At 37.7% G+C, this 10,348-nt stretch overlaps 1 protein-coding gene across 1 annotated transcript; it reads right to left on the reverse strand.

Moving 5' to 3' along the window:
* Positions 1–3,442: 3,442 nt before the first annotated feature.
* LOC107185500 (ring-infected erythrocyte surface antigen-like) lies at positions 3,443–4,641 on the reverse strand. The gene is made up of 2 exons (XM_015573193.1): positions 4,597–4,641; positions 3,443–3,910 (listed from the first exon to the last, which is right to left on the reverse strand). The coding sequence occupies exons 1-2, from the start codon at positions 4,639–4,641 to the stop codon at positions 3,443–3,445; spliced, it is 513 nt and encodes a 170-aa protein (XP_015428679.1).
* Positions 4,642–10,348: the final 5,707 nt, after the last annotated feature.

The following is a 10,348-nucleotide window of genomic DNA, read 5'->3' on the forward strand; positions in this document are numbered from 1 at the left end:
CGGCTTGTCGAGTCTGTTCGAATCCATGCGAAACGAATTTTATTGTTTATGCAAACAATTTTGTGATATTTTCGAAAAATGAGTTTTCAGAATATTTATATTACTAAATAGATGGTATTTTACTATTTTGCAAAACGAATTTGTTGGAAATATGCTGATCTTTTTATAAAACGCTAATATAAATTAGTAAATAATTGATTAATAATTTATATTAAACTTCGTTTATATGAACGTTTGAATTGTAATTGTAGACAGTTTCAAGTAATAGAATGTTCGGATAACAGAGCGTTCGGATAGTAGAACTTTCGGATAGTGGAACGTTCGAATAGTAAAACATTCGGATAGTAGATAATTTTTATAACAGAGCGTTCGGATAGTAGAACGTCCGAATAACTGAACATTCGGATAACAGAACGTTCGAATATTAAGTTATACTGATCACTATACTCTGATTTTTTATTCATATTTACACTTCTAGTCACTAATCCATAAAACACAAAGTTGAAGAGAATTTCGTTTCCTATATTCCAAAAACATATTAATAATAATACATACATATTATTAAATTTTCCTACGTCTTACTAGTAAAACGAAGCAATAAACACTTTACCAATCACTCCCATTAACTACACGTACGAACCCCCGATGATAGTTCCTCCGTTTCCCAGAATCCACCGTGCTTCCTGAAGCATCCTGTACAATAACGACGCGTCTCGTCCAAGCAAATGCATTAAAGAACAGACGGAATAATCGAGCGGTTGGGAGCGGTGGACGCGTGCCCCCAAGATTCCCGTCACCTGTACAAAACCAGCGGAATGCAGATTGCGCGCGTGGACCGACCAAGAAGACCGGGGAAGAATGGCCGTGCAGCACGTGGACGCGTCAATGAGCGATCAATGGGCGCCGGTCAATACTTTTCCAACCGCGAGTGGACGGTGCGCGCGCGCTCGCCCGCGCCTGCCTACGTTCCCCGCAGCTCGAGTAGGTGAAGGTGCAGCGTAGGATACAGGATAAGTACCGGGAACCCGGTAGGGGGATGGGTAGCCTCGCAGGATGATGGGCGGGAGTGAGTCACCAGCGAGCAACGCGACCATAAGCGTCCCGTGTTCGGTGACTAGCGTTTCCTATCGGCTGGGACTGTGAATGATGCGTCCCTGGTGGCACAAAAATATTAGTTAAATATGTTTTTGAATAATATTGAATAATATAATTTCAAATATTGAAAAAATATTCTTCTAGCCACACTTTTTAATATGAAATAAATATTGAATCCCAGTATTGTATACATATACAGGAAATATAAAATAAATGTTTAAGAAATGTAAACTAGATATTCATAGAATATAAAAGAAATATTTAAAAAATATAAGTTGAACATTTAGGCAATAGTAAATAAATACTGAAAGTGTGAAAAGAATGTTTAAAAGAAATTATAATAATTTTCATACACCGTTTCACGCGTCCGAAATTAGTCTTCTCCGTGATTATATCCTCCTACTTTATTGGTGAACAAACTTTAAAGTCGATTTTCTCAAAAACGGAGCCCCGGATCAGAAAATGTTATACCACAATATTTTCTTCTTTTTTAATGTAGGACCACCCCTTGCCCGGTTGTACTACGATTTCCGGCCCACCTTGTATAAGCCCTACTCTTATAGAAACCTTCAAAATACCGGTATTTAGTTCGGTTTACGGTGATATATCGGTTTGGATATAGCTTTGATAGCATAATACCGGTATCAAAATTATACCGGTTTAAGTCCCTGCAACTGCAAGAAAAATTCACCATTCAAATTCCAATAGGGTCATTCCACCGCGAAATCGGACACTTTTTGGGAGTGACATTTCGGATTTAGTTGACACTTCAATATTTTGTAGTCTTTACTAATACATAAACGAAGGAGTTTTGAGAATGTGGACAATTGTTTTGGACAATTTGTTTTTTAATAATTCATAACTGCTCAACTAACGAACTGATCATACTCAACTATGCGGGTGCTTACAGTGGAGACATAAGTTTACCTGATAAAAATTATTTCAGTTAAACAGATGCATTTTTTAACCGTTTATTTTGTAATTGTTTTAAAGAAATGCAATGTTATAATAGCGGGGCACTAGTTAAAAATTTGGAAAAAAAATGATCATGTAGTCCTACTTTGACCGTTTAATGGACAAGTTTTCAAAAATATGGAGACTTTTGTAATCTTTTTTTCTTCTTTTTGTAAAGAGGACATACTAAGATGGAGTTTGTTTTTCTAAATCAATATTGGCGTTAGGAGGGAATTAGCTCTCGATCTCCCAACTGGCTAAATCTCCTAAATTATTTGAGATGCGTGATAATAAACCTTCGAATAAAATTATTTCAAACCATGAAATGATTTGTCCTTAAATCAACCGGAAATGCACAAACATTAGACGACAAGTACGTTGGATATTACAAATAAACATTTAAAAACAATAATTGAAATATCATCTTCATTTCGGGTCATATAAATCCGATTAGAACAACAGGGTTAATGGTGTTATAAAAAACAGTTGACTAAATGTTTAGATGAATCAGGGACAATATGATAAACCATTCAACTAAATGGCCCATTTTTACACTACAGTTTTCGAAACTGTTACTCCCTTCGTATACAGGCGTTTCGTGCCACCAGGATTGTTTTCAACAAACGATTACACCGTCCAAACGCCGCTCCCGTAACAAACAAATCTAGCCTATTCTTTCACGTTTATTTATATCGCCCGGTTTACTATTCTTTTTTCTGTTTCGGACATTCTCTCTGTTTCGCGTAAGTCCTCGTTGTCACGCGCGCGCACGTGGGCGTGATACGGGTGTTGGCGTACAAATGACTCGCGGTATCGACATCCGAAAAAATCACCCGGTGGCCATTGATCGATAATCCCGGTTGCACAATAAAATGTCCCAAGTGGGGACCACTTCGTGAGACTACTGTCACGCCTGTTCGATTCTAACGAGAATGATCGGCGCTTTCGTTCGTGACGGAATAATAAATAAGTTTTTCAACAATAGCGTTTGAACATTGTTTATAATTTATCTCGAAAAGGTTTTCTAGTCGAAATAATATCCAACTGAATAAGGAAACACTATTACCAACAAATTACAAGCTTCTTGATCCCTCTGTTCAGTTTTTCTATATTACAGTGGCTTAAAATGAAAGGCGTTGGGAAACGATATGTATTATGCTACCACCTAATAATTGTTGATAAATTATGCTTTTGGATAGTGCATTATACTATACTGTGAACAGTGTGTTACTCTATACTGTACTCCATACAGTACTCTATACTACACTCTACACTATACTCTATACTACACTCTACACTATACTCTATACTACACTCTACACTATACTCTATACTACACTCTACACTATACTCTATACTACACTCTACACTATACTCTATACTACACTCTACACTATACTCTATACATACTGTACTCTATACTGTACTCTATACTGTACTCTATACTGTACTCTATACTGTACTCTATACTGTACTCTATACTGTACTCTATACTGTACTCTATACTGTACTCTATACTGTACTCTATACTGTACTCTATACTGTACTCTATACTGTACTCTATACTGTACTCTATACTGTCCTCTATACTGTCCTCTACATTGTCCTCTATATTGTCCTTTACATTGTCCTTTACATTGTCCTCTATATTGTCCTCTATATTGTCCTCTATATTGTCCTCTATATTGTCCTCTACATTGTCCTCTATATTGTCCTCTACATTGTCCTCTACATTGTCCTCTATATTGTCCTTTACATTGTCCTCTATATTGTCCTCTATATTGTCCTCTATATTGTCCTCTATATTGTCCTCTATATTGTCCTCTATACTGTCCTTTATACTATATTGTATACCGTTAAACTATAATTTCACAGGACAGTGTCTACAAGTAAAACTTTAACAGACACTAGTAATATTCAGGTAACGAAAAAGTGAGATACCAAAATAACAGTAGAAACAGAAAATTAACATTCCTGTCTTGGATAACCTATTTCTTCTATATAGTAAACATATTGTGACTGACCAGAGGTTATGAAAGAGGCTGTCACACTAATTAGATACAAAAATCCATTTGAACCCGTCTCTCAGAGGGCAATGACCTTCAATTCAATCAATCCCCTCGAGACGATCCACCGGAAATCAAATACAATTTTCGATCCAGCGAGTTCAGAGTTATTCAACGGTTGAAGCGTTCAATTGTTCGATGCCAGAGGTTCCGCGTGAAAAAGCCGAACAGAGATGGGATGAGGGGGGATAAGTATGCGAAACTGCTCGTTTCCAGCGGATCCCGAGGCCTCTTCCTTCCACGGTTTGGTCGCGTGGGTACCGACATGGACAGGGATACGGAGGCAAGAGACGGACGGCTCGACGCCGACGCCTCCTCCTCCACCTCCTCCGACCTCCTCCAGGCCAGCCGCCACGAGTTATGGCTTCGCGGTCCGTTGCGCCAACGATTTATGAAGCGAAAGATCGAGAGAGGAATCCGAGGAAGATACGGAACGATGCCCTCTCCGTACCACGGAGGAACTTTTCCCCGAGATTCGTACTGCACTGGACTGTTCCGCGACGCCTCTTTCCACGGGACTGGCCATTTTACAAGTGGATTTCGAAATGGAAAATCCAAATATCCTAATGGAACATTGTATTGCATCTGTACGCCTGTTGGAACACCATTTGAATGCGCAACCTGTTATTTTGTCGTTGGTGCAGTGGAAGTCTGTAGGACTTATAGAGGGAGTACATGAGAATAATAGAGAGAGACGGAATATAAGACTAGAGTACGTAAGACTAATAGAGAGAGAACATAGGACTGTTAAAAAAAGAAAATATAAGACTAATAGATGGAGTATATAAAACTAATAAAGAGGGAACATCGGACTAATAGAGAGAGTATTTAAGATTAATAGAGAGAAGACGTAGGAATAATAGAGAGCGAACATAGGACTAATAAACAGAGGGGAAATGGAACTAATAGAAAGAGTACAGCACAGATTCATTTTGTTAGGGGATAGTAACCCCTATGGAATTACACCACTTTGTAGGTCTAAGAAGAAATAAGTAAATGAACCATTTTTTTCTCAGATAGAACGGAACTCTTTGACTGAACCTTGTATCTCATTATAAAACACTATATTCTCTTCACACAGGCCAAAAGTCCTAATAAATAATACGTTACTGCCACCAAAATGTGTATTACTAATAAAAAGCTCAATTTTTCGCATGAAAAATCGTTAATTCAGTTTCCGTCCAATTTTCAATACTGTAAACAAATTTTCAAAATCGAACACACGGTATGATCCAATCGTTTACGTTTTCTAACACCTCTCCCTGGTCGGGCGGGTTTTATTACCATCGGGAACGAAACGTAAAAAGGAAGATGCGATTTTCCATGCGCGCCGGTTGTTTCACTCCTCTCCGATCAGGATATCGTGTGCACGCGTGATTCGGAGGAACTTATTAAATTTATGTTTCCTACCTACGAAACATCGTAAGCGGCGTTAACGGCGCGACTGCCAATCGTTGCCCCGGTATTAACGTTGAACCGTGAGACGCGCCATATTTGAAATTAAACGAATTTACCGGTCTCTCTTGGGGTTTTTTTTTCCACGCCACGCTGGAAATTAGTAATAAATCGAGAATGATAAAAACGAGCATTCCCGAGAATTTACTGTCTCGAGTTACGCCGTTCGCAACGTATATATACGAGAACGCGGAGGCATCTTCCGTGACGGGGCGCGTTATGCTGCGTGTTCACGCGAAAAATCGCCGTTAAGGCCTTATGGCTTTTGATTTCGAATATACCATGGAAAGTATTGATAAGGAATAGTTGCTCTAAAAGATTCCTTAAGATTTGTTAAAGAGTTATTTTCAAGTCTGTGTTTAAATTTTTTAGAGGAAAACTTCCAAGTGGAGACGTAGCTTTACGCAGACATCTCCCAGAATACGGTATTCCAATAACAAGATCTGCATTTAGATTTTGTTGAGAATAACTCTCAAGTGGAGACGTAGCTTTACGCAGATATCTCCCGTAAAAAACGGTATTCCCATAATACGGTATTCCACTAACAAGGTCTGTGTTTAAATTTTTCAAGAAAAAACTTTCAAGTGGAGACGTAGCTTTACGCAGATATCCCCCGTAAAAAACGGTATTCCCATAATACGGTATTCCACTAACAAGGTCTGTGTTTAAATTTTTCAAGAAAAAACTTTCAAGTGAAGACGCAACTTTACGCAGATATCCCCCGTAAAAAACGGTATTCCCATAATACGGTATTCCACTAACAAGGTCTGTTTAAATTTTTCAAGAAAAAACTTTCAAGTGGAGACGCAGCTTTACGCAGACATCTCCCATAATATGATATTCCAATAACAAGGTCTGCATTTAGATTTTGTTGAGAATAACTCTCAAGTGGAGACGTAGCTTTATGCAGGCAACCCCCGTATATCACAGCATTCCAGTAACACGGTATTCCCATAAAACGGTTTCGTTCTAATACGATTAATAGTTTTGCAACCTAATCCCACCTAACCACCGTGTTATACAAGGGTTCACATGTACTTGATTCACCGATCTCACTGTCTCAAATTTTTGTTTCTGACCTATAAGTAATAGACCTAAAAATAATAGAAGAAATTATAAATATGTTCGAATTATAATAGAAAACAATAGTAACCTTTCAACATGTCTGATGGTTCATTTATTGGTCATTAACCAAATATCAACTATACCAACAAGTCATTCGATATATTTTCTTAAATTTATCATTCATATTTCCGAAAAACGAAAGACCGTGTTAATTTGATAAAGTACATCCAGCGAAGATTAAAATGTCTGCTCCGAAACCTTTTATACTATGTTTTATAAAAAATATAGAACCTAAGTTCGTTCAAACCGCCCAAAGGCGGGAAAATATTTAAATTCAAAACAGAAATATTAACTACTTCCATGCAAAAGCATCTAACTGATTCGTGTCCTTAAACAATAATTACTATAACAATAAAAATTCGATTCTTCGATCTGAAATAATGTTAAACAGTCAAGTTAGATTACTCATCGTCCATCCATCTTCCAATGGAACAATAAACACTTTAAAAAAGCGAAGAACCACAATCGGTCATACATTCGATCCTGTACTCCAAGGATCACGTTTCACAATAGCAACGCAATATCGTATCCCACCTCGCTGACCATTGTCTACCGTACCTATTCCCGCGGCGCATTACCATCCCCTAATTACCATTATTCTAATACCCGGGCGTAATAAAGTCAGCGTGATTATTGCACTCGTAATAACATCTTTCTTAGTCACCGTGGAACGAGCGATAAATCAGCGAGTGTGGCGGCGGCGGCGGCGGCGTTCCTCCGTTGATCGTATGAAAAATGATCGAGGCGGATCGAGGCAAAGAGGGAGTTGCGCGCTCTTTCTGCCAGAGGTGTGTGTCTGTATCGTGACCGTTCTCGCAATCTCGCGAGGTCCGTTCCGTGGGATCGATAAGCAAATAGAAGGTGAGCACGAAAAGTAGCCCGCGGTCATAAATAACGATTAACGTGGCAACGGGCGACCGAGAAACGGCGAAATTGGTCCTTCCACAGGGTTGCACGAATATACAGGGTGAGTCAATAAAAACTACTATTTAAAATAACTCGTTACCTAATATTGATTGTATCAAAAAACGTTTTAATAAATTATGTAGCACTGTAAGAAACCAATCGGATGGATACAGTCTGATTTTTTTATATCTAATTTTCTTGAGGTATCAAGGTGACCTTGAGTTTTTTCAAGGTCAGTGCATCTTTTTCTTAATTACACCGTGCTATAGGTCGCTAAAATCGACAACAACGGGATAATAAAAAAAAAGATGCTTTGTCCTTGAACAACTCAAGGTCACCTTGATAGCTTAAAAACAATTTGATATAATGAAATCAAATTCTATCCAGCCGATGCGTCCTTAAAATGCTATATAATTCATTAAAACGTTTTGTATACCTCCAATTGGGGTAACGAGTGATTTTAGATAGTAGTTCTTATTGACTCACCCTGTATATATATATGTACACCTATAAACCGTGGACTCGATGTGTCTTCGTTTGCCGTTGGGTAAATTGGTGGGCCTGTCTGCCGAAGATCCCGAGCTGTTTGTCTTTCGGCCGTTGCACGAAAACATTATTCCACGCCTTGTTCTCATGAGCCGAGGAAAAAGCCTCCGTATAGGCCCTTTTACATGATTCCCGATTAGTCTCTGCGTGTATTCACTTCATAAGGACACTATTGGGTTCAATAGTTCTAGGTGACCTTGCGGTCTGAGAATGATCGATGGAGGTGGCTAGAGTTTTGCACATTTTCACTGCCATTTCAGCTACGTAGAACAAACGAGATAGTAGGCGATATACTAGGAAAGGTACAGAATAAGGTACTGGATAAGGTACTAGATAAGATACTAGACAAGGTACTAGATATGGTACTGGATAAGATACTGGACAATATACTGAACAAGGTACTGGACAAGGTATTGGACAGAATACTGGACCATATACTGGACAATATAGTTGACAGTATAGTGGACAATATAGGGGACAATATACTGGAAAATATACCAGGCAATGTACAGTATACTACTTAGACAAGATATTAGACAATACACTCGACAGTATACTAAACCATATATTAGATAATATACTAGGTAATGTACTAGACAAGATACTAGACAATGTACGAAGCAATATACTAGGCAATACAGTAGACAATACACTGGACACTATAGTTGACAGTATAGTTGACAATATAGTAGACAATATAGAGGACGATATACTGGAAAATATACTAGGCAGTGTACATTATATTCTATGACAAGATATTAGACAAAAGACTCGTCAATATACTAAACAATATATCAGACAATATACTAGGCAATCTACTAGACAAGATATTAGACAGTATACGAGGCAATATACTAGACAATATTATAGACAATATACTATGCAATATACTAGCCATTACACTAGACAATACAGTAGACAATATACTGGACACTATAGTTGACAGTATAGTTGACAATATAATTGACAATATAGTAGACAATATAGAGGACGATATACTGGAAAATATACTAGGCAGTGTACATTATATTCTATGACAAGATATTAGACAAAAGACTCGTCAATATACTAAACAATATATCAGACAATATACTAGGCAATCTACTAGACAAGATATTAGACAGTATACGAGGCAATATACTAGACAATATACTATGCAATATACTAGCCATTACACTAGATAATATAGTAGACAATATACTGGACAATGTAGTGTACAATATAGAGGACAGTATAATGAACAATCATAATGGACAATAATAGTGGACAATGTACTGGCCAATATGTATACTAGACAATATATGTACTAGCCAATATACTAGATAATATACTAGACAATATTATAGACTAATATACTATGTAATATACTATGCAATATACTAGCCATTACATTAGATAATATAGTAGACAATATACTGGACAATATAGTGTACAATATAGTGGACAATATAGAGGACAGTATAGTGAACAATCATAATGGACAATAATGGTGGATAATGTACTGGCCAATATACTAGACAATATATGTACTGTCCAATATACCAGACAATATATGTACTAGCCAATATACTAGATAATATACTAGACAATATACTAGACAACATAATAGACAATCTACTAGGTAATATACTAGAGAATATACTGGACAATATACTATACAATATACTAGAGAATATACTGGACAATATACTATACAATATACTAGACAAACTACTAGGTTGGATACTGTACAAAACTATACTTCTACTATGCAGTATTGTACATTAATGTACTATAATGGACACTAATAATGCTAAGTATACATTGCGATATATTATTTTCTACAGTATATAACAGTGCATTCACGTAGTTTCCACAACATATTATCAATATGTATCAACCGAGTAAACAAATTTCCAACGGTTCATCCCACGTCCGCCATGTTTATGGCATAATAATGGGACCAGGTAGCTGGAAGGTAGCGGAACACACGAAATCAGATCAAAATCTCGCGAAGGGAGCAAACCGAGCGAAGCCGGGGAAAGAGAGCGCTGGGAAGGTGGGAGGGGAGGGTACTTTAGTTCAGACAGCGTGCTTTAATTAAACGGGATGCGTTAGACGATGTAACTGCCGCCACGGTGTACAGGCTTACTCGGATGGGGCAAGCGATTACAGGAGCAAAAGAGGGGGGGGGGACGGGTCAATCTCTCTGTCTCTCTTCT

The sequence above is a fragment of the Dufourea novaeangliae genome, unplaced genomic scaffold (genome assembly GCF_001272555.1).
Source record: "Dufourea novaeangliae isolate 0120121106 unplaced genomic scaffold, ASM127255v1 scaffold48, whole genome shotgun sequence".
Classification (NCBI taxonomy): domain Eukaryota; kingdom Metazoa; phylum Arthropoda; class Insecta; order Hymenoptera; family Halictidae; genus Dufourea; species Dufourea novaeangliae.

What these genes read in the sequence shown, in the direction of transcription:
- LOC107185500 (XM_015573193.1), bottom strand. Translation starts at nt 4,641, where the DNA reads ATGGCCAGTCCCGTGGAAAGAGGCGTCGCGGAACAGTCCAGTGCA. An exon ending in TCGCGGAACAGTCCAGTGCA is followed by an intron (nt 3,911 to 4,596) that starts GTACGAATCTCG and finishes GTGAAATTATAG; the next exon opens with TTTAACGGTATACAATATAG.